Below are 25,649 nucleotides of genomic sequence, written 5' to 3'. Positions count from 1 at the left end.
AATGATCCTATATCTATTCTGCAAGATTATTTTTTTTTGTCTTTTTTTTTTTTTTTTTTTTTGCTATTTCTTGGGCTGCTCCCTCGGCATATGGAGGTTCCCAGGCTAGGGGTCGAATCGGAGCTGTAGCCACTGGCCTACACCAGAGCCACAGCAACGCAGGTTCCGAGCCGCGTCTGCAACCTACACCACAGCTCACGGCAACGCTGGATCGTTAACCCACTGAGCAAGGGCAGGGATTGAACCTGCAACCTCATGGTTCCTAGTCAGATTCGTTAACCACTGCGCCACGACGGGAACTCCTATTCTGCAAGATTATTATGTCCACATAAATATATAGTCAATTGATCTGTGACAAAAGAGCAAAAGCGATGCAATGGAAAAAAAAAAAGTCTTTCAAACAAATGGCTCTGAAGAAACTGAACATGCATCAACAACAACAACAAAAAAATCTAGGCACAGACATTATCCTCTTCTCAAAAATAAACTGAAAATGGATCATAGACCTAAACATAAAATGCAAAACTATAAAACTCCTAGAAGAGAGGGGAAAACCCCAATGACCTTGAGTTTGGTGATGACTTTGGATACAACACCATAGGCAGGATCCATGAGAGAAAGAATTAAGCTGGACCTCATTAAAGTTAAAAATTTCTGTTCTGCAAAAGATATTTTTTAATAATGAGAAGACAAGCCACAGACTGGGAGAAAATATTTGCAAAAACATGCCTGAGAGAGGACTCTTATCCAAAATATCCAACTCACTGATAAGAAAATAAAAAACCCAAATTAAAAATGGGCGGAGTTCCCATCATGGCTCAGTGGTTAACGAATCTGACTAGGAACCATGAGGTTGCGGATTTGATCCCTGACCTTGCTCAGTGGGTTAACGATCCGGCGTGGCCGTGAGCTGTGGTGTAGGTTGCAGATGCAGCTCAGATCTTGCATTGCTTTGGCTCTGGTGTAGGCCAGGCCAGTGGCTACAGCTCCGATGAGACCCCTAGCCTGGGAACGTCCACATGCTGCAAGTGAGGTCCTAGAAAAGACAGAAAAACAAACAAAAAATAATAATTAAAAAAAATTAAAAATGGGCAAAGGAGCTGAACATACATCTCACCAAAGAAGATATATAGATGAGAAAAAAGCAAGTTAAAATTTTCAACATCATGTCATTAAAGAACTTCAAATTAAAATAATGAGATACCACACCCATTAAAACAGCTAAAAGTGAAAACATTGACCACACCAAATGCTAGCAGAGGTGTAGAGCAACAGGAATGCTCATTCACTGCTGGCAGAAATGCAAAATGGTACAGTTACTTTGGAAGACAGTGAGCAATTTTTACAAAACTAAACTTACTTTTACCAGTGATTCAGCAATAGCAGTCCTTGCTATTTAACCAAAAGAGTTGAAAACTTACATCCACACAAAAAAACCTGTGCATGGATATTTACAGCAGCTTTATTCATAACTGTCAAAACTCGGAAGCAATCAGGTTGTCCTTCAGTCTGTGAATAGATAAATAAGCCATGGTTCATCCAAACAATGGTATATTATTCATTGCTAAAAAGAAATGAGCTATCAATCAATGAAGACATGGAGGAATCTTAAATACCTATTACTAACTGAAAAAAGGCCAATCTGAAAAGGCTACATCCTGTGTGATTCCAACTCTATGGCATGATGGAAAAAGCAAAACTAGCAAGACAATAAAAATATCAGGGTCAGTAGGGGGAGGAGTTGGGGAGGCGTAAAAAGATGAAGAACAGAGGGGTTTTAGGACAGTAAAACTATTCTGTGTGATACTCTCATACTTTATACATTTGTCAAGATCCACAGAATGTATACCAAGAATTAACCCTAATGTAAACCATGGACTATTTTTAACCAAGTCTATTTTAAATAACACTGTGCAAGTATTACAAAACATGCTAACATCCAAAGATTCATGAAGATAGATTATTGCATAAAAAAGTATATTATGGGAGTTCCCATCGTGGCGCAGTGGTTGACGAATCTGACTGGGAACCATGAGGTTGCAGGTTCGATTCCTAGCCTTGCTCAGTGGGTTAAGGATCTGGCGTTGCCGTGAGTATGTGGTGTAGATCACAGACTCGGCTCAGATCCCACGTTGCTGTGGCTCTGGCATAGGCTGGTGGCTACAGCTCCGATTGGACCCCTAGCCTGGGAACCTCCACGTGCTGCCGTAGTGGCCCAAGAAAAAATGGCAAAAACAAACAAAAAGTATATTATGTATAGTTTGTATATAATATAGTTTCATTTATGTGAAATAAACAGATGCTAGTTATGTACACACATTAATTGTATATGGACTGAAAAACAAGGCCTGGCTATATAATATTCAATAAACTGGTAACAATGGTTCCTAAGAATTAAGAGAAAAGAACAATGAAATGTCATCTGTTTACTTTACACTCTCCTATATTGTTTGAATGTCTTATAATAAATATGTACTAGTAATACTTACAAAAACGATTTCAAGAGGACACACACTTCCTAAGCTATCCCTGGGGTTTTTTTGGTTTTTTTTGTTTTTTTTGGTTGCACCAGCAGTATGTGTACATTCCCAGGCCAGAGATTGAACCCAAACCATAGCAGTAACCAGAGCCACAACAGTGACAATGCTGTATCCTTAACCTGCTATGCTACCAGGGAACTCCACCATCCCTATATTCTTAAACTTTAATTCAGTGTTTATGAAAAATATGGGTCAAGTGACACCTATGTCAGAAACAGGTGGGTGTTTATTAAAACCTACTTCCTAGTCCCCTTCAAGCTTTAAGTCAAATGATCCAGGAGTGAGGTACAGGACTTTGCATTCTTAGCAAGCACACCAAGTGATTCTAACCTCTGTCATTCTGAATTGCAACAAGTCAAGATGAATTATATAGTTGCTTAAAAATCAGTGAATGCCATCTCCTCTGGGATAAGCACATTTTTAGACGAAGTATTACTAGATACTTATCAGTTTAAAAATGAAAGACAATAGTTAGTACACTGACCCAGAAGGAGAAAAGGCAAAAGAACTAGTTCTACTAGAACTAGTGTGGAGTGATGAACCAGCACACACTCTAAGAAGTCCTGTCACATTATAAAATGAGAAAGAAGGAAGGAATATAAATTCTGTAGAGGTAAAAGTTGCCAAATGTTACAAACTTTCCTTCTTCCTTCAAAATTCCCACCTGGTCACTTATACATAGAAGCAACAGGTCATATCTGGGGAATTTATATAAATTCTATATATCTATATAAATGATTCTATTCTAATTCATATCAAAATGAAGTTTCTCGGAATTCCCATTGTGGCTAAGTTGTAACGAATCTGATTAGCATGCATGAAGATGTGGGTTTGATCCCGGGCCTCAATCAGTGGGTTAAGGATCTGGTGTTGCTGTGAGCTGTGGTATATAGGCCAGCAGCTACAGCTCCAATTCCTCTTAATCTTTTAAAAAGCATTTTTAGTGTAAGATATTCTCAGAATCTAAGCATCTCCTGTCTCTCTCTATAATACAAGCTAGAGCAGAGGATTTGTGTCACACAGTACCAGCCAAAGGGAGCAGAGAGGGTTTTCAATTGGCTACATTACAAAAAGCCTAGTTAGTGGGATTAGAACAGAGTTAACCAAGGTTCAATGTGTTCATCTGGGAACAACTCTTGGAAGAAAAAGGTAGGTTCTTAAATAACAAAACTATGTAGGTTTATTGTATTTATGAACAATATTGAGTTTTGTTTTGTTTTGTTAGCTTTGTCTATAAGTGATCCGTCTTTCAAAAGCCATGAACTATCCTGGATGTCTTTTGCTTCCTTTCGGATTCGGAAAAAGACACACATTCAGTTGCAGTTCCAGCCTCTTACTGCAGATGGCATCCTGTTCTATGTTGCACAACACTTAAAAGCACTATCAGGTAAGCTGGCGAAATCTTTGCAGAGGGGGAAGAAATCCTAATGAATTCCTAATAGTCTATGAAATGATGTGTCATGGAGTATTTTTTTTTTAAGTAACCCTGCCTATATAATGTGTAAACACTTGATCTTTTATGTTCTGTTGTCTCTGCAAATGTATGTTTATGAATTGACTCCTAAATATGAATGTTAGTGAAATAGCAAGCGCTTTCTTAGGATTAAAGTTAGCAAAATCCAAATATAGTATATGCTCAGCTTTATAACAATTCCATCAAAAAGGTTGAAGCTATGCATAATACTCCTATGTCAAAATGGACAAAATATGCATATAAAAGATAAAGGAAAGGAAGGCGTGACTGATATATTCCCAGTAAATCTCTCTACATTTGTAATTCAAAAAAATTTCCTTTAAGTTATTCAATCATCTAGATGGTAAACCTAAGACCTGTGTTCCAAAATATGTTTATAAAAATGTTTTTTTATTATAAAAGTTGCACAATAATCACAAAATAATATGGAATACAAATATTTTAGTATTCTCCAGTTTGGAAATTTGAGTTTTTATAGCTTACTCTTGATTTCCATCTTCATTTTATCTTTCTCCAGAACTTTGACAAAGATATTTTTTGCATATATAGTTACTTTTGCATATGTAGTTACATTTCTACTGCAATATATTTTTATTTTTATTTTGTATTTTTAAGGCCGTACCTGCAGCATATAGAGGTTCCCAGGCTAGGGGTCAAATCAGAGATGGAGCTGCTGGCCTACACCACAGCCACAGCAGCTAGGGATCCGAGCTGAGTCTGCAACCTACACCACAACTGATGGCAATGCCAGATCCTTAACCCACTGAGCAAGGCCATGGATCTAACCTGTGTCCTCATGGATACTAGTGGGGTTCATTAACCACTGAGCCACAACAGGAACTCCTGCAATATATTTTTAAAAGTTTACATTTGGATTTTTTTCATCTTGTTTCTCAGAAAATGAAATTTTGGTAATGATAAATAATTGAATCAGTGAACAAAAGTGATGCTCTGATTTTCACAATCTAGCCTAAGTAGTTCTTTTAGAGGTGTCTTAATATGCTGGTAAATAATGAAACTCTCAGAATTACACAAAAGTGATTCCACCTCAATCCATTGTTTAAATACTCTCAAAATAATTTCAAGGAGAAAAGATGATAATTTCAAAGAAAAAAGATAAATCTCTTTATAGAGCTTTGTTTTTCTGAAGATTTGATATTGTTTTAAATTCATGATTAATTTAAATCTCCCTGTGAAAATGCCAAATGAGACAATCATGCACAAATAGAAATTTTCTATTTATAAATCAAAAGACATTAAAAGACAATCAATTTAAGTTACCTTGCTCATAAAAAACTCAAGGTTAACCTCTGTATCAGGAGAGAAAATCAAGAGATATCCAGGCCTGTGACTTGCCAAGAATGTTGTGCTATTGTTTTATAGTTAGTACATGAGATACATAGTTATGTTTATGTATATATAAAATTCCACATACATTAACACACATAGGAGAGCAGCACATTTTCTTACATGTGTTAAGTGGCTTTGTATTTCATGACAGTCAAGACCTTCCTTTTTTTTTTGCCATTAGACACTATTTACAAAGATGAAAATGGATTAGTTTCATGTGATTGGTGCTACATTTGACATGAAAACCTCAAAATATTAAATCTATGTTTTACATTCTCAGATTAACATGAAGGTAGTTATCAGATGAAAGGCATAAACTTATTTATTAATAATCAGGTGAAATATGTTTTACTCATTTAAGGTTGTGCAAAATATAGATGACTGCCCTGTACTTTGGCCTTCTCTAGGAGCTATATCATACGTTAAACATTAACCAAGCCTTCTAGCTGATCCTCTGCTAAAAGGAGCTATTAGTTAAAAATGCCCACTTAATACACAATGTCAAAACCCATGAATCTAGATGTCAGCAGCAAATTAGGTTTTTACATGTAGAAAACCAAATTCTAAATTAACAGGTTTTCTATTTCTCTTTAGAGGTTAATAACTTGAATAATCTCATGTAAAACCTCTTGCAAAATTTAAAACAAAATGACAATGAAAATTACCCTACTTGATTTTAGATATCTGATTTTGGAAATTTGAAAGAGAGAAACTTTGGCACTTGTTTATCTGTTTCTGCTAAATATTTAGTACCTTAAAATAAGTTTTTGGAATCATATCAGTATTATGTTAAGCACAAATGAATCACAGATAGCCTGAATTCATCTTACAGTTTTAATCTTCACAGATAAACGTGTGTTGAAAAAGCATTGTCATCCACAATATAAAGTTAAAGCATATATAAACAGTAAAAGATAAATAAGACAGGAGCACACAAGCAAAGCTGCATTAAACTAAGACTTTCTTGGCAGAAGCTATTCCTCTTGCTCTTTCTCCTGATTGGCAACTTGACCAGTGATAATACAGTTCACAGCTTCAGCTTTCCTAATCATTTTTGATATTTTTTATTCCAGTGTAGCTCTTTACCATAAGATTATTTACTATAGGACACCCTACAACACAAGTTGCCAGTGAAACTTCTTCCGTGGTCCTGTGAAAGAGGCTTGTGTCCACTTGCAGGTTAAGGTATATTGAGTGCTATACATTTTTTTTAAAAAATTGATATCAATTATGCTTCATTGTTCTAGGTTCTTGTGGTATAAAATTTTAATTTTCAATCTGTATTTAATTTTTTCATATATAAATTAAAAGCTTGTATTATAATACAGCTTCTCTACTTATTTAGGCTTAAAGTGGTGTTCATGTTAGAAAACATATGAATAAACTGAATTTCTTCCTTTTGTTGGGGAACTTTTTAAAATTTACTTATCATTACAGGAAAAAGATGTTTTAGTTTTTGCTTTTAGCCTAGAACCTGTCGAGAAATACCGAGTTATCTCGCCCCAAAAGTATACAGAGGTATTTCTTAATTCAGCAATTATGTGTTGAGCCTCTTCTGTGCCAGACAGTGTGCTAGGTACTGGAGATAAACTGTTGGCCAAATCAGCACAAAGCCTGTTCTCATGAAGCTTGTAAGTTAGTAGAGGAGGCAGCTATGAATCAAATAATCAAGGACATGATGATAGAGAAGATTATATTCACTATAATTTCTTTGTAAGGAAGGAGTTCCCGTCGTGGCGCAGTGGAAATGAATCCAACTAGGAACCATGAGGTTGCAGGTTCGATCCCTGGCCTTGCTCAGTGGGTTAAAGATCCAGCGTTGTCCTGAGCTGCAGTGTAGGTTGCCGATGCTGCTCGGATCTGGTGTTGCTATGACTCTGGCACAGGCCGGCAGCTATAGCTCTGATTAGACCCCTAGCCTGGGAACCGCCACATGCCACAGGTGCGGCCCTGAAAAGACCAAAAAAAAAAAAAAAAAAAAAAAATCTTTGTAAGGAAAATGATTAAAAGCAAGAGAACCATACAATGCATGGGCTCATACACTTTGGATGGAAATGAGAGCTCTGCAACCTTAGAGCTGCTGGGGTTCCCAACCATCCAAGAACAGTCTGGTGTGGACCGTGAAGGGGAGTAGAAGGAAAGGACTGGAGGTGCAGGAGGAAGAGGCAGTGTGAACTGTGGGAGGAGGAGAGAAGAAGAATAGCATCTGCCAAATCTCACAACAAGAAAAGGAAAACATTTCATTGGTTGTGAAATGTAGGGGAAAGGGAAAATACCTTCGTGAGGAAGATTTCTGCATGGTTTGTTATGTAAAAAACTTTGCTACCCTTTTTGAAGTAATTTCACCTTAAAGGGCTACATTCTTTTCCTAGGCATGTGGAGTTGCATTTGCTTTTCCTCTGAATGCCTCATTGCAACTTCATACATACCTTGGATCCCATTTGTTCAGATTTGTTCATACATGACTATTTAATTATAAAGTGAGATAAATTTTGTGAAGGAGAAACCTATTGCTATTAAAGCACTGAGAGAATCAAGGAAGACTTCTCTAAGGAAGTGGCATTTGATCTGAGATCTGAAAGATAGGTAGGAGTTACCTAGACAAGGTGGAGTGGGACAGGAGAATATTCCAAGAAAACATGAACAAGGGTTTTGTAAGAAAATGATAAATTCTAACAAGGTCAGAGTTGCTGGAGAAGGGGAGAATACACTCCAGATAAGGCATCTGGAGAGAGGGGATTGGGAACTGACAGTCTTTACATAGCTTTGTAGGTTCTTATCCCATCAGTGAATGGCACTAAAGGATAGCATAATGATCAGACTTTGGTTTGAAAAGATCACTTGAGCTCCAGTGCAGAACAGGAAATGAACTGAAAAGAGCAGGGAGGCTCTCAGCAGTAAGCTCAAGCTAGAGTTCCCTGGCAGCCTAAGGGATTCCATGGCTAAGGATTCTGCATTGTCACTGCTGTGGTTTGGGTTCCATCCCTGGCCCAGGGGAAAAAAAAGAAAGAAAGAAAGAAAGAAAAGCAAGCTCAAGCTAGAGAGGATGATAAATTTAACTAAGGTGACAAGAGAAAAGTGAGCAGAACAAAGATGTTTAATGAACCAAAATGCTAGTAAATCTGTTTGGCTAGAGACCTAAATATTTTGTTTGAGCAATTGAATAGATGGAGTGACTTACCAGAAAGTTTTGAATGACTGCAGGAGGCCAGGTGTATGGAAGTAAGTTCACAAACTGATAAACTTTGGAGCTTGAGATGGCTTTAAAATAACCAAGCAGAGTGCTCAACTAAATTTCTGTAGATACTTTTTTTTTTAATGATTTTTATTGTTTCCATTACAGCTGGTTTACAGTGTTCTGTCAATTTTCTACTGTACAGAATTTCTGTAGATAAAACTTGATGCCAAGTGCATGGCTGAAAATCTAAGTGAGATTTCACAGCACCACCACCAACTGCTCTTACTTACTTAATTCCCTCTGCCACTCACCAATTTCTTTCAAAAAAGGCATCAGGAGTAGAACATCAACTTAATTTTTATACCCTAAACTTAAATCATTAAGGAAAACCTCACTTTAACTTGATATCACAATCTATTCCTCTAATGTGAAATATTTACTACTACTAGGGAAAACATATGTGGCCAATTCCAGAACAAAAAATACAGGGTTTGTGTATGCATATATACAGATATGTTTTGATCTATAAATGGAAACAAAATTCTCTAATGTAACTGTGATGAAGACTTGTAATATCCACCTCCCTCCCCAAAGGGCAAGAGTTTTTAATCAGGTATCATTTACTGTTACTAATCAAACTGTTTTCCACCCCCCATAGGTGATTTTTTATGTATCTCTTTAGTAAATGGTTCTGTTCAACTTCGCTACAACCTTGGTGAAAGGACTATCATTCTAGAAACTCCCCAAAAAGTAACTACTAATGGAAGTACTTGGCATGTGATTAAAGCAGGAAGAGATGGTGCAGAAGGTTACCTGGATCTGGATGGAAGAAATGTAACAGAAAAAGCAAACTCTAAATTGAGTTCCTTGGACACAAGTACTGACTTTTACATTGGAGGAGTGTCATCCTTAAGTCTGGTAAATCCTATGGCAACAGCAAATGAACCTGTAGGTTTTCAAGGTTGTATCCGAGAAGTTATTATAAATAATCAGGAATTACAGTTAACTGAATTAGGAGCAAAAGGTGGTTCAAACGTAGGTGACTGTGATGGGACAGCTTGTGGGTACAGTGTGTGCAAAAATAGGGGCAAATGTATAGTAAACGGTGGAACTTTTTCTTGCAGATGTTTGCCACAATGGGCTGGAGATACGTGTGACCAGTCTGTGTACTGTTTGAATAATCTTTGTCTCCACCAATCCCTATGTATACCCAACCAAGCATTTTCTTACAACTGTCTGTGTGCTTTGGGTTGGGTGGGAAGGTATTGTAAAAACAGAACTTCATTTTCAACTGCAAAATTTAGGGGTAATTCTTATATTAAATACATTGATCCAGGATACAGAATGAGAAATCTTCGGTTCACTAATGTATCCTTACATTTCAGTTCTACTGAAACTGAAGGCTTAATTACATGGATAGGAAAAGCTCAAAATGAAGAAAATGATTTTCTGGCAATTGGTCTCTATAATCAGACCTTGAAAATAGCAGTGAACTTAGGAGAAAGCATGTATGTTCCTATGATATATAGCCCTGGTACATTCTGTTGTAATCAATGGCACCATTTAATTGTAATTCAAAATCAGACTCTTATTAAAGCCTACCTAAATGACAGTCTAATTCTTTCTGAGGATATTGACCCCCACAAAAAATTTGTTGCATTAAACTATGATGGTATTAGTTACCTTGGGGGATTTGAATATGGTCGAAAGGTAAACACTGTTACTCAAGAGATTTTTAAAAGAGGTTTTGTTGGCAAAATTAAAGATGTGTTTTTTCAGGATTCAAAAATTGAGTTAATTAAATCAGAAGGATACAATGTTTATAATGGTGATGAACCAGATTAGGTTAATTTTTTATATAAAATAAAACTAGCAATTTTTATATATAAAATATTTATATAAATGTAGTTGAGAGACAGAATTAAGATGGCAGGAATAGAAAGGACTGGAGCTCAACTTCTCTCCTAAAAACAACAAAATTCACAACTAAAGGCTGAGCAATCTTCACCCAAATGGACCGGAAACCTTAAAAAGATATCCTACTCCAGAAGACAGAGGAGGCCACATCAAGAGGTAGGAGGGGCGATTACTTGATATAAACAACCCCATACCTCCTGGGTGGGAAGCCCCACAGACTGGAAACTAACTGGTTCACAGAGACTCACCTATAGGAGTGAGAGTTCTGAGCCCCACATCAAACTCTCATGTGTGGGGATCTGACCCTGGGAGAAAGAGCCCCTGGAGCATCTGGCATGGAAGGCCAGTGGGGCTTGTGCACAGGAGCTCCACGGGCCTGGGGGAAACAGAGACCCCATTCTTTAAAGGCGCACACAGACTTTCAAATGCACTGGGTCCCAGGGCAAAGCAAAGTCTCCATAAATTTGGGTCAAATCTGACTGCAGATCTTGGAGGACATCCTGGGAAAACAGGGGTGAATGTGGCTTGTTGTGAGGGAAGGACACTGGAAGCAAAGCTCTTGGGAATATTCAGCAGCATGCCTTTCTCTGGAGGTGGCCATTTTGGGAAAATCTGGCCCCACCCAACAGTCAGCACTGAGAAGCCCCAGGGCAAACAACAATCCAGGTGGGATTACAGCCCTGCCCCTCAGGAAACAGGCTTCCTAAAGACCCCTCAGACACACAGCTGCCTCTAATCCCAGCCAGAGACTAAGCCCCACCCACCAGAGGGATTAGAATTGGCTCCACCTACCATTGGGCCGCATCAGCCCCTCCCATCAGGAAGCCTACAGCAAGCCCCCACACTGACTTCAGCCACAAGGGGGGCAGCCACCAAAAGTAAGAGAGGCTACAACTCTATTATCTGTAAAAAGGTCACCACACCAAAAACCTATAAAAATGAAAAGACAGAGAACTATAACTCAGATGAGGGAGAAAGAAAAAAAACCCAGAAAATCAGCTAAGTGATGAGGAGATTCTCAGCCTCCAGGAAAAAGACTTTAAGACTGTTAATGCTAAAGATGATGCAAGATATTGGAAATAAACTGGAGGCAAAGGTGGATAACTTACAGGAAACACTGAGCAAAGAGATACAAGATATAAAACTTAAACAAGAAGAGATGCAAAATACAATAACTAAAATAAAAAATTCACCAGAAGCAGCTAACAGCAGAATACAGGAGGCAGAAGAATGAACAAGGGAGGTGGAGGACAGATTAGTAGAAATTATGGATGCAGAACAGAAAAGAGAAAAAAGATTGAAAACAAATGAAGAGCATCTCGGAGAACTCTGGGACAACGTTAAAGGCACCAACATCCGTATTATAGGGGTGCCAGAAGGAGAAGAGAGAGAGAAGGGGACAGAAAAAAATATTCCAAGAGATAATAGCCAAAAACTTCCCTAACATGGCAAAGGAACCACTCACTCAAATCCAAGAAGCACAATGAGTACCATATAAAATAAACCCAAGGAGGAATATACCAAGACACATGTTAATCAAACTGACCAAAATTAAAGACAAAATCTTTAAAGCAGCTAGGGAAGAGAAATAAATAACATACAAGGGAACCCCAACAAGGTTATCCACAGATTTTTCAGCAGTAACTCTGCAGGCCAGAAGGGAGTGGTATGATATACTTAACGTGATGAAAGGAAAAAACCTCCAAGATTACTCTACCCAGCAAGGCTCTCATTCAGATTTGAAGGAGAAATCAAAACCATCACAGATAAGAAAAAGCTAAGAATTCAGCAACACTAAACCAGCCTTACAACAAATACTAAAGGAACTTCTCTAGGCAGAAAAGACAGCAACAGGAAACAAAAATGCCACAAATGACAAGGCTCACCAGGAAAGGTATGTATACAGTAAAGATACGAAATCATACATGCACAATTATACCACCAAAATAAGAAATCCTGAGAAGAGGTGGGTACAAATGCAGGACACTGGAGATGAACTTGCAATTAAGAGAACAAGTTAGGAAGTTCCCTTCGTGGCGCAGTGGTTAACGAATCCGACTAGGAACCATGAGGTTGCGGGTTGGAGCCCTGCCCTTGCTCAGTGGGTTAACGATCCGGCATTGCCGTGAGCTGTGGTGTAGGTTGCAGACGCGGCTCGGATCCCGAGTTGCTGTGGCTCTGGCATAGGCCAGTGGCTACAGCTCCGATTGGACCCCTAGCCTGGGAACCTCCATATGCCGCGGGAGCGGCCCAAGAAATAGCAACAACAACAACAACAACAACAACAACAAAAGACAAAAGACAAAAAGACAAAAAAAAAAAAAAAAAAAGAGAACAAGTTAAATATCAAAACTTCAAAATAACTGTAAACCAAAAATCTACAATTGATACACAAAAAAAGAAAAATCAACTCAAATACAACACTAAAGATAGCCCTCAAACCAGAAGAGGAGAAAACAAAAGAAAAAGGAAAGAAAAAAGAGCAACAAAAACAAATCCAAAGCAATTAATAGGAGATTGTGTCGTGGCTCAGTGGTTAACAAATCCAACTGGGAACCATAAGGTTGTGGGTTCGATCCCTGCCCTCGCTCAGTGAGTTAAGGATCCGGCGTTGTCCTGAGCTGTGGTGTAGGTTGCAGACTCGGCTCAGATCCCACATTGCTGTGCCTGTGGTATATGCCATTGGTGACGCCTCCATTTAGACCCCTAGCCTGGGAACCTCCATATGCCATAGGAGTGGCCCTAGAAATGGCAAAAAGACAAAAAATTAATAAAATGGCAATAAGAACATACATATCAATAATTACCTTAAATGTTAATGGACTAAACGCCCCAACCAAAAGACATAGACTGGCTGAATGGATACAAAAACAAGACCCATATATATGCTGTCTTCAAGAGACCCACTTCACTTCTAGGGACACATACAAATTGAAAGTGAGAGGATGGAAGAAAATTTCCATGCAAACAGGGATTAAAAGAAAGCTGGAGTAGCAATATTCATATCAGACAAAACAGACTTTAAAATGAAGAATATTTTAAGGGACAAAGAAGGTCATTACATAATGATCAAAGGATCAATCCAAGAATAAGATTTAACAATTTTAAATATCTATGCACCCAACACAGGTTCACCACAATATATAAGGCAACTGCTAACAACCTTAAAAGGAGAAATCGACAATAACACAATCATAGTGGGGGACTTTAACACACCACCTACAGCCATGGACAGATCATCCAGACAGAAAATCAATAAGGAAACACAGGCCCTGAATGAAGCATTAAACCAGATGGACTTAATATTTATAGGACATTCCTTCCAAAAGCAAGGGAATACACATTCTTCTCAAGTGCACATGGAACGTCCTCTAAGATTGATCACATCATGGGCTACAAATCATACCTCGGTAACTTTAAGAAAACTGAAATCATATCAAGCATCTTTTCCAACCACAATGCTATAAGACCGGAAAGCAACAAGAAAAAAATCTGCAAAAAACACGAACACACGGAGACTAAACAACATGCTACCAAACAACCAGTGGATCACTGAAGAAATCAAAGAGGAAATTAAAAAATACCTACAAGCAAATGACAACGAAGATATGACACTCCAAAACCTATGGGATGCAGCAAAAGCCTTTCTAACAGCAAAGTTTATAGCAATAGAAGCCCACCTCAGGAAACAAGAAAAAGCACAAATAAACAAGCTAACATTACATCTAAAGCAGCTCAAGAGAGAACAGACAAGACCTAAAATTAGTAGAAGGAACGAAATCATAAAGATCAGAGAAGAAATCAATGAACGAGAAACAAAGAAAACCATAGAAAAGATCAATGAAACGAAAAGCTGGTTCTTCAAAAAGATCAACATCATTGATAAACCCTTAGCCAGACTTATCAAGCAAAAAAGAGAGAGGACTCAAATCAATAAAAGGAGAAATGAAAAAGGAGACGTAACAACGGACATCACAGAAATACAAAGGATCATAAGAGACTACTATATACAACTCTATGCCAATAAAATGGAAAACCTAGAAGAAATGGACAAATTCTTAGAAAAGTACAATCTTCCAAGACTAAACCAAGATGAAAGAGAAAAGATGAATGGACCAATCACAAGAACTGAAATTGAAACTGGGATTAAAAAACTTCCAACAAACAAAAGTCCAGGAACAGATGGCTTCACAGGCGGACTCTATCAAACATTTAGAGAAGAGCTAACACCTCTCCTTCAGAAACTATTTCAAAAAATTGCAGAGGAAGAGATACTCCCAAACTCATTCTATGAGGCCACCATCACCCTGGTACCAAAACCAGACAAAGATACCACAAAAAAAGACAACTGCAGGCCCAATTTCACTGATGAACATCGATGCAAAAATCCTCAACAAAATACTAGCAAACTGCAGCCAACAATCCATTAAAAGGATTGTACATCGTGAGCAAGTTCTTCAATATCCACAAATCCATCAGTGTGACACACCACATTAAAAAACTGAAGAGTAAAAACCCTGTGATCCTCTCAGTAGACACAGAAAAAGCCTTTGACAAGATCCAACACCCATTTCTGATAAAAACCCTCCAGAAAGTGGGCATAACGGGAACCTACCTCAGCATGATAAAGGCCATATATGACAAACCCAGAGCAAACATTATTCTCAATGGTGAAAAGCTGGAAGAATTCCCGCTGAGATCAGGAACAAGACAAGGATGTCTGCTCTTGCCACTACTCTTCAACATAGTTCTGGAAGTCCTAGCCACAGCAATCAGAGAAGTAAAAGCATAAAAGGAATCCAGATTGGAAAGGAAGAAGTGAAACTATCGCTATTTGCAGATGACATGATACTATACCTAGAGAATCCTAAAGACTCTACCAGAAAACTGTTAGAGCTCATCCACGAATTTGGCAAAGTTGCAGGATACAAAATCAATACACAGAAATCGACAGCATTTCTATACACTAACAATGAAAGAGCAGAAAAAGAAATTAGGGAAGCAATTTCCGTTTACCATCTCATTCAAAAGAATAAAATACCTAGGAGTAAACCTACCTAAAGAGACAAAAGACCTGTACTCTGTAAACTATAAGACCATGATGAAAGAAATCAGAGATGACACAAATAGATGGAAAGATATACCATGCTCGTGGATTGGAAGAGTTAATATTATCAAAAGGACTATACTACCTAAGGCAATCTACAGATTCAATGCAATCCCTATCAAATCACCAAGGACATTTTTCACAGAACTCGAACAAAATATTTTGAAGTTTGTTTGGAAGCACAAAAGACCCAGAAGAGCCAAAGACATCCTGGCAAAGAAAAATGGAGCTGGAGGAATCAGGCTCCCGGACTTCAGACTATATGACAAAGCTACAGTCATCAAAACTGTATGGTACTGGCACAAAGACAGGAATATAGATCAGTGAAACAAGATAGAAAGCCCAGAATTAAACCCACACACCTACAGCCAACTCATCTATGACAAAGGAGGCAAGAATACACAATGGAGAAAGGACAGCTTGTTCAATGAGTGGTGCTGAGAAAACTGGACAGCCACATGGAAAAGAATGAAATGAGAACACTCCCTAACACCATACACAAAAATAAACTCCAAATGGATTAAAGACCTAGATATAAGACCAGACACTATCAAACTCCTAGAGGAAAACATAGGCCAAACACTCTCTGACAGAAACGACAGCAACATCTTCTCAGATCCACCTATCAGAGTATTGACAGTAAAAACAAAAATAAACAAAGGGGACCTAATCAAACTTCAGAGTTTCTGCACAGCAAAGGAAACCCCAAACAAAATGAAAAGACAACCCACAGAATGGGAGAAAATCTTTGCAAATGAATCTACTGACAAGGGATTAATCTCCAAAACTGATAAAACACCTTCTGCAGCTCCATACCAAAAAAACAAACAACCCCATCCAAAAATGGGCAGAAGATCTCAACAGACAGTTCTCCAAAGACATACAGACGGTCAAAAAACACATGAAAAGATGTTCAACATCATTCATTATTAGAGAAATGCACATCAAAACCACTATGAGATACCTACCACCTTACACCAGCCAGAATGGCCATCATCCAAAAGTCTACAAACAATAAGTGCTGGAGAGGGTGTGCAGGAAAAGGAACCCTGTTAAAAACTGTTGGTGGGATTGTAGATTGGTGCAACCACTGTGGAAAACAGCATGGAGCTTCCTCAGAAAACGAAACATAGAACTACCATTTGATCCAGCAACCCCACTCCTGGCCACCTATCCAGAGAAAACCACGACTCGCAAAGACGCAGGTACTCCGATGTTCATTGAAGCACTATTTGCAATAGCCAAGACATGGAAACAACCTAAATGTCCATTAATAGAGGAGTGGATCCAGAAGAGGTGGTACATATACACAATGGAATATTACTGTCATTAAAAGGAATGAAGTACCAGAATTTTTAGCAACATGCTAAAAATTATCATGCTAAGTGAGGTCAGTCATACAATGAGACACCAACATCAAATGCTTTCGCTGACATGTGGAATGTGACAAAAGGACAGACTGAACTTCTTTGCAGAACAGATGCTGACTCACAGACATTGAAGAACTTATGGTTTCCAAAGGAGACTGGGGGGTGGGGGGATGTGCTTGTTTATGGGATGGAAATCCTATGAATGATCATTATACAACTACAGATGTGATAAATTCATTTGAGTAAAAAAAAAAAATGTAGCTGATAATTATCTCTTTGGCACACTGTTTACTAGAAATCAACTGTTTATTATCACCTAAAAGAGTCTAAATGCTAACACACCTTTTAAAAATAAGATTATATAATATAGCAGAAGAAAAGTTTTTGGTCGTTTTTCCTACTCCATTTTGAGTCCTGAGTTTTTACTCCATTAATTCATTTAGTGTTTTATTTATCTGTGAACTACTCTTAAATAAAATTTTAAAATCCATGGAATTTAAAAAAAGGATATAAGGAACTTCTTAGCAGAACAGATACTAGCTCACACACTTTGAAAAACTTAGGGTTTCCAGAGACAGGTTGGGGGCAGGGAGGGATGGGCTGAGGGTTTGGGATGGAAATGCTGTAAAACTGGGTTGTGATGATCTTTGTACAACTATAAATACATTTGTTTTTGCTATCGTAGTGATGATGGTGTTGAAGATTTCCTGTGATATGCTTTTCTGGCACAAAATAAAAATAACTGACAAAGAAAGACATTTCAGATAATTTTACTATAAATGTCACGATGATTCTGAAACAAAATGTTGAATGTAAACATGAGAACATTTCTTTTTTAGCCACCATAACATATGGAAGTTTCCAGACCAGGGGTGGATTCTGAGATGCAGCTGCAACCTATGCCACAGCTGTGGTCTGTACCATAGCAGGAACTCCAATGATTTTTTTTTTTTTAAGTAAATTTAGGGAGTTCCCTTGATGCAGTGGGTTAAGAAATCAGCATTGTCACTGCTGTGGCTTGGGCCACACCTGTGGAGCAGGTTTGATCTCTGGACCTGGAATTTCCTCGTGCCACCCACACAGCCAAACAAAAACCCCAAAACAATAAAGTAAATTGAAATACCCAAGCCAGAGGATAGCAATATTTACCTATAAAACAGTGAACTCATTTTTTAAAGACACTTCCAGCTATTAATCTAATATTTGTGTTTCAGCTCACCAACTCATTACCCTCCTGTTCTATACATGAATTACCAAAACTTTATGAAACAGGAATAAAAAAATCATGGTGTTTGTACTTTATAAAAGCAGTAATCAATTTTGTGATTTGCTTTGGGAGACAAAAGTCAAGTGTTGACTATTTTTACTGCCCTTTGTGTTAAGCGTTAACCCAACCCTTGTTTTGAAGAGATCTAAGGAGATGGACCTGTATTTCCAAATGTTAAAATTAAACTATTTCAGGAGTTCCCTGGTGGCTCAGCAGGTTATACGGCTGTGACAAGGGTCCGATCCTTGGCCCAGGAACTTCCACATTCCACGAGTGCAGCCAAAAAAATAAAATCTAAAAAACAAAACAAAAAAAATCCCAACTATTCACTTTAATAAGATCTGGTTCATTAGCTAGCTCTCACAATGCACTTATTTACACACAGCTTCTACTAAAAACAGAGCACAGCTGAATGTAAATTTACCAGTTTAACAAGTAGTTTTACGTTACCATGTATACATTAACACTGCAAAGTGGCTTGAACTCCATTTCCTGCTCTATTGTTGGTATTACTTTTCTTTCAAACTTTTACTACAGCCTTAGGTGTTTTGTAACTCCAAAAGATTTTAAACTAAAATTTGGCTTACCCACGATTTAACTGCAATTAGCAAGTCAAGAGCTATGGTAAAGAGAACCATGGGCCTCCAAGTTTCCTGGAGTGCAATCCCTAGAGCCTGTCAATATGCTAGGTTTCACAGCAAAGGGGAATTAAAGTCACAGATGGAATTTAGGTTGCTACTCAGTGGACCTTAAATTAAATTACCCTGGATTGCCTGGCTGGGTGCCACGTGGTCACAGTGGTCCTTGAAAGTGGAAGAGGAAATCTGAAGGGAGGGTTGAAGATGGCAGAAAGACTCAGCCCCACATTGCCAACTTTGAAGATGCAGGAAGGGACCATGAGGCAAGCAAGGTGGGCAGCCTCCAGAAGATGGAAAGGCAAGGAAATGGGTTCTCCCTAGAGCTTCCAGAAAAGGACCACACGCTATGTGAAAGTGTGTGTCTCTCTCCCAGTCTCCATTCTCAGAGCACAACTGCCACACATTTGGACTTTGGAGAAAAGTAGAGATGAGCTAGGATTCCAGCTCTGACAACAGCTGTCAAACCTTGGGTGAGTTTTCCACCTTTTCTCAGAACCAGTTTCCTCAGTTCTAAGATAAGTCTTCACCTTCCAGGCCAACTGAGGTTGACTAAAAAGTGCTCAACACACATATGCACACACACAAAGGGCTCAGCAGCAGGTCTGACATGCAGAGGGCTCATGGAGGCTTTCCTACTGCACAAGATGTTGGGGTGGACTTCACAGGTACTGACACACCCTGGTACATTTTACTCAACAGAAATGTGTGTAAACTGTCTTAAGATGGTTTTAAAGTTTTTAAAGCATCAAACTATTTTTAAAGAGCACACTCTCCTTAAAACAGGAGAAACTCAAAGGTGAACTTCATATAACTCCACTAGTTTGTGTAAGGATGGTTGGGAGGTGAGACTTCAGGACCAAAAGAATGGCTTTGCAGTTGCTACTACTCATTCAACTTTTCTCACTTTCCCTTTTTTTCTTCACAAGTTAAAACCTCAAAATACCCAATATGCCCATACCTACTCTCCACATTCGTTCAGTCCCAGGGGTTAAGAGACCTGATTCTAACATCAGCAGCCCTGGAATCCCAGATGGCCATCACTAACAGATGAGGATCTTTCATGATTCTATGAGATAAGAAAGAACTTTAAAGTAAATTTCACAACCACATGCTTAAGAAACTACTGGCCAAGAGGTAATAGAAAACTGACTTAGAGTCTTTCGTCAGTTGGTTAACCCATTCTTGTATTTTACAAAAGAAATCTGGTGTCTGATCAACTCCATGACCAGACAGATCAGTGAAAGCAGATTTACTGACATACACAGAGTTGACCCTCTGAATCTGTGGGTTCTACATCCTTGAATTCGGATCGGTGGAAAAAATTACAGAAAATTCCAAAAAGCAAAACTTGAATTTGCTGTACATGGGCAACTACTTACATAGTATTCGCGCCATACTTACCACTACTTACATACCATTTACATTGTATCAGGCTTATAAAATTGTAAGTAATCTAGAGATGACAAAGAATACGAGAGGATTTGTGTGGGTTATATGTGAATACTACATAAGGGACTTGAGCATTTATATAAGGGACTTTGGTATGGGTGGGAGGTCCTGGAACGAGTCCCCTGGATACCAAGGGACGACTGCTATCTGAAAAGCTAATTTTTATTTTGGTTTGGGAGATATTTTTTTGGTAAAACCTTGAAAACAATTTCTTCATAATGGTGCAAAAGCTGACTGACCTTGAGTTTGTTTGGCTGCAGACTGCTTTGTTTTCTAACATGTTAACTTCCAAAAGAAAAGTAGAGCAAATTTAAACAAAATTTATTTGAAAACAAATCCTCTGTTTCAGAACTTATATGATGATAAATTTTAGAGGATAAGGATGACAAAAAAAGGGTTTCAAGTTTGCTGCAAATTAGACAAAATGTTTGGTTTTGAATTTCTGCTCGTTTTCTCTCCAGTAAAAACTGCAAGGCTGGGAAGTTCCTGTTGTGGCTCAGCGGTAATGAGTCCGATTAATATCAATGAGGACTTGGGTAATTCCTGGCCTCATTCAGTTGGTTAAGGGTCGGGCATTGCTGTGAGCTGTGGTATAGGTCGGCAGCTACAGCTTCAATTCCACCCCTAGCCTGGGAAGTTCCATACGATGCAGGTTTAGCTCTTAAAAAAAAAAAGTGCAAGGCTGATTCAGTTATAAAATCTATTTTTAACTCTAACCTGTAGACTTTTTAGGAAAACAAACTTTTCTTAATTTCATTAAGTCATTAATATTTTCCTTCATTAACAGCTAAGTAAAAATACTGGCTTTGTTCTCTTTTTGGTTTTAAGTACTAATATCACTTGGTAACTACTGCTATAAATTATAGCAATCAATAGAGTATGTAGATTAGGGAGTATATAAATTTAGGTTTGTATTAACAACCACCTCGGAGATCCCCTCGTGCCACAGCAGAAATGAATCCGACTAGGAATGATGAGGTTGCAGGTTCGATCCCTGGCCTCTCTCAGTGGGTTAAGGATCTGGCACTGCTGTGAGCTGTGGTGTAGGGCAAAGACGTGGCTGGGATCCCGAGTTGCTGTGGCTCTGGCATAGCCCAGCAGCAACAGCTCCGATTAGACCTCTAGCCTGAGAATCTCCATATGCTGTGGGTGCCCTAAAAAGACAAAAAGATGAAAAAATAAAACTCCCTAAACAAACAAACAAAAACACAACAGCCTCCATGTGCTTTCAAGCAAAACTAGCATAGGACACTGTAGTTTATACTCCTGCCCCCAAACAAATTAGGATTAATTATACATTTTACAAAAAGATTCACAACACATTTCTCTTGAATAAAAGTTCTGTGGTCTAACAACGATTCATCAGTGTACCAAATTTTGAAAATGTACCAGTTTTCAAAAATCTATCTATAAAGTGGGTTATAGCTGCACAGTTTTTCAGTGGTAGTTCTAAATCCCAGCCTCTTTAGAACTACAGGAGTTATCATAATAGCCTATAATCTAAGAAATCAGTTTTTTCCATATCTTTCTCAGCCTACATGTTCTTCGCTGAGTAAGAGAAGAACAATGTCTAAAGGTAATTCAAGCTTCAAAGACATTTTTACTACTGAATTTCAAACCACACACACAAAATAGGTGAGAAATTCTTTTATCATATTTAGAATCAAAATATCCCTTAAAATATTTACATTTTACAGTAAAAAGGATAGCAAAACACAAGATCATGTACAAGCTTAAGTATTCAAGTTTCTGAAGAGCCAAAAATGAACAGGAAAATAATGGACTACCACAAAGCTGTAGTAACGGTAATAAACGCCTTCAATGAGTGCAGATTAAAGCAAATGTACTCCTTGGGCTTCTGATTCTTGGTCAAAAACTGCTCAGCTAAATGATTAATATAATCCGATTACGAAGATGCTTGGCTTTTTTGTTGTTCCTCTACAGTTTCTTTAAAAACAGTGCAATTTAAAACAAACTTACAGAGTACACATTACTCTCAAATTAGTCATTATATAAAGGACATTCACTAGAGGCGGTAAATATATTCCATAGTTAACCATACTTACCAATTAAGGAATAAAACTAAAATTTCTAAGCCTTTATTGCATATTAATAAAACGAATCTTTGAATATACAGCGATGTAAAACTTGTAAAAATATTCAAATCCTATAACTAGGGGAGTTGGTATGGAGCGGGGAGGACGAGCACTGGCACAGAGCATCTGCACCAACACACAGAATTTACGGTTCTGCAAACCACCAATGTTAAAGATGGAAGAGATGGCACGGTCCTAACAGGCAATCATGAGGTTTTAAAGACACAGCATTTGCCAGTTACTTGAGCGTGCCCCTGCAGCAGCTGGCCGGCCCTACCTTTTGCTCTTGGCTCTGTCAGCGTGGTCCCTGTCTTTGTGGTGCCTGTCTCTGTCCTTCTCTCCTTCTCTATGCTTACTTTTCTCCCGCTCTTTGTCCCTCTCCTGGTCTTCACTCTTAGGTTTGTCCGGCTTCCTGTCTACACTCCTGCTATCTCTGCTGGCCCTTCCATCTGCTCCTCGATCCCCATGTGAGAGCCGGGCCCTCTCCTTACCTTTGTGCCCCTCGTCCCTGCTTTTCCTGTCTCTTTCCTTGTCCTGGGCTCTGTCCCTGCGCCTATGCCTTTCAGACTCTGGCTCCCATTCCTTCTCATGGCGCTCTCTTTTCAGGTGGTGTGAATCACTATAAAACCTCTGACGATCCCCTTTACCCCTGTTAAAGGGTCTATCCAGTTGTGGTTGGTCTTGCCTACCCCAAGGGTCACTATGGCGCCTTTCTGGCCTCCGAATGTCTTTAACCTGGTAAAAATTTTGGGGGCCTATATACCTTGATGCTTGTGAAAGGGGACCCATCATACGTTGCTGCTGGCCTGCCAGATGAACAACAGGTGGCCAGGGGACCATGGGATTTTGAGCAAAGCCAAAGCCTGGAGGGGGAAGCAACGGGGGTGGCAAATGTGGTGGAAATCCAAACATGCTTTGCGGGGGGAAATTAGGAGGTCCTGGAAATGGAAATCCAGGCGGGCTAGACTTGAGATGCTGGAGGTTGGGCTGCTGTGGCCTGATGGGTGAAAAGTTTGCACTTGTTCTGGGGCTGGTGCTTCTGGAAGTGAAGCTGATGCTTTTAGAAGGAAATTCGGATTGACATGTGTTTCCAACCTCAAAATGAGATGCTGCTGCTGATCCTCTTCGAAATGGGTGCACAGTTTCAATATTCTGCATTACAGTATCCTCTTGTAAGGGTTTTGCCTGCTCCGTTTGAGAAGTGTGTATGTTTTCTACTGATGGTGAGTTTTGTACAACCCCTGAATCATCACTCTGCTGAACACACGAGTTTTTCTCTACAGAAGGCAACTTCTCCTCGACACTGCTTTGTTCTGTTAAGTGCTCCTGATGCGGCGGGCCAGGCACAGGGTGTTTCTCTCCATTCTGGCAGCTCTCTCCATCCGTGCTCTCTGTGGGAGGTGCCTGCTGACTTCGTCCTGCTGCCTGCCTGGGATCCCTTTTCAGGTTGATAAACTGGGGGGACCTGGTCGTATGAGCAACAAGGCTTTCACTGCAACTCGCACTGCCATCTATGTTTCCTTTTCCTACAACAGACCTGCAGGGGGAACTAGTATTTGAAGTCCGATTATCTTGCAAATTAGTCTCTTGATCTTGCGGCAGCTGTCTTTTTAATGCTTTCTCTTTACTCTCCACAGTCTCCTCTTGTTTTGACTGAATTGATAAATTTGTTAAGAATGCTTCTGTGGAAACATCTGGAGGTTTACCTCTGAGACTAAGACCTGTCAAAGGTCCAGGAGAAACGGAAGAGGCCCCCATTCCTGGTGCTTCTTCTCCTCCTTCTACTGAATCACCTGTTGACTCTGAAAGATTCTCTCCTTTAACCTTCACTTCCTTGGCTTCATCATCAGCTGCTTCCGCTGTATCTATTTTCTCTATTTTGGGGTTGGCTTGCTCATTTAGAAACGGAATTTCTTTAAGAGTGTTTTGTTCCAGCCCTGACTGAGCCTGTTCATATACTTGACCAGTGGTGCCCAAAAGGCTCTGAAGTATGTCATCCACAGGAAGAGGTTTATTTGCCAATTCCAGAGTAGAAGGTTGATTTTCCCAGCCAATCAAGACCCCAGGGAGGAATCTTAAAGGTTTTGGTGGCTCCTGTTTGGTGACTTCCACTAAAGGCTCAATTACTGCTGGCAGGTCTTCCTGAAGAGCCTGCTGAGGCTTATTTCTCTGCTTGTGTAATACAGTTGTAAAAGAATTAAAAAAGTCATTTTCTTCTTCTGGCGCTTCCTCTGTGGAAACTTCTATCTTACTTTTCTTATCAGGTGGCAATGTTGCCGGTACACTTTCTGGAGTCTCAGCTGTGTGACTAGTACCAGCAGTGGCACTATGCTGCCGCTTCAGTTTTTGACGAATAATTAAGCCCAACAAGAGATTAGGTCTATGCAGTTCAAGCCCTGTGTAAAATCAAAAACATCAATTATCAGTCATTTTCAATCATTGCAATAAAGAGTACATGTTTGCTTCTAGCTTATTATATAGCCTCTTAAACAGTTGCCTGTCCCCATTAGGGCAGATCTGAAAAGCTGAGTCCCAAGAAGGAGACCAGGCCCCAACCTCTCAATTCATTTCATTCATATTCGACTGTTAAACGTATACCTACCAGGTCCATCAAAGGGCACGAGAGGGTGTGGGATTTTGTCCGTGGCGCCCAGAGGGATTAGGTACATATCTTTAACCTGCTTCATGTTGTTAGCGGCCACTCCATAGCGCTTTCTGCTACTGAAGTACGCAAACAGCAAAGTATAGGAAATTTGATCTTCTTCAGTCACAGGTGTGAAGCGAACCACACAAATTTCCTATCCAAGAAAATAACAAAGGGTTTTTAAAATAATAACCTAGCACGGGTTTAAAAACCATTTTTCAATTAGTAATACTCTACTGAATTTTATGTTACCACATAATACGGTTTACCAACTTTAATGCAGATAGGAATACTAAAAGGAAACAACTCTTAGGAAAAGATCTTTGATGATTCACTAGTGGGTTTGTTTTATCTGAAAGTGTCCCATAAGAAACTGAGTCTCCTAGGTAATTAATTTGTTCCAGGTGACAAACTTGTTAGTGGCAGAGAAGATATTTAAAGCCAAGTCTCTTGATATCTATACTATATATCCTTACTTCCAATGTTACAACTTCTATAGAGGGCTGCCTATATTCCCAGCACAGTGCGAATTAATAGCAGCTATCACCAGCCCCCTACCATGTACACAGACACATCCAAGACCACCAATAATCCAATTTACAGGGTCTAAATTTAGGAA

General features: G+C 39.0%; 2 protein-coding genes across 15 annotated transcripts in view; one reads left to right on the top strand and one right to left on the bottom strand.

The window, feature by feature from the left end:
• EYS (EGF-like photoreceptor maintenance factor) overlaps positions 1 to 11,388 on the top strand; it is a 1,392,725-nt gene extending 1,381,337 nt beyond the window's left edge. The window contains exons 40-41 of the mRNA XM_084958241.1: positions 3,766 to 3,927; positions 9,201 to 11,388. Coding sequence (XP_084814367.1) covers positions 3,766 to 3,927; positions 9,201 to 10,387 — 1,349 coding nt within the window. The 3' untranslated portion in view covers positions 10,388 to 11,388. The remainder of the gene's footprint in view (positions 1 to 3,765; positions 3,928 to 9,200) is intronic.
• Positions 11,389 to 21,922: 10,534 nt separating this feature from the next.
• PHF3 (PHD finger protein 3) overlaps positions 21,923 to 25,649 on the bottom strand; it is a 1,103,753-nt gene continuing 1,100,026 nt past the window's right edge. For all 14 annotated transcript variants that reach the window (XM_084958279.1, XM_084958296.1, XM_084958314.1 and 11 more), the window contains 2 exons: positions 24,989 to 25,184; positions 21,923 to 24,782 (listed from right to left, as the gene is read on the bottom strand). In XM_084958279.1, the coding sequence (XP_084814405.1) occupies positions 22,660 to 24,782; positions 24,989 to 25,184 (2,319 nt within the window). In that variant the 3' untranslated portion in view covers positions 21,923 to 22,659. The remainder of the gene's footprint in view (positions 24,783 to 24,988; positions 25,185 to 25,649) is intronic.

The sequence above is a fragment of the Sus scrofa genome, chromosome 1 (assembly GCF_054392235.1).
Source record: "Sus scrofa isolate SSC_HxYL_T2T_F1_AM1 chromosome 1, Sscrofa_HxYL_maternal_Yorkshire_Landrace_v2.0, whole genome shotgun sequence".
In the NCBI taxonomy this organism is placed as follows: domain Eukaryota; kingdom Metazoa; phylum Chordata; class Mammalia; order Artiodactyla; family Suidae; genus Sus; species Sus scrofa.
Note: the sequence above shows the minus strand (reverse complement) of the source record. Positions and strands in the feature narration are given on the sequence as shown.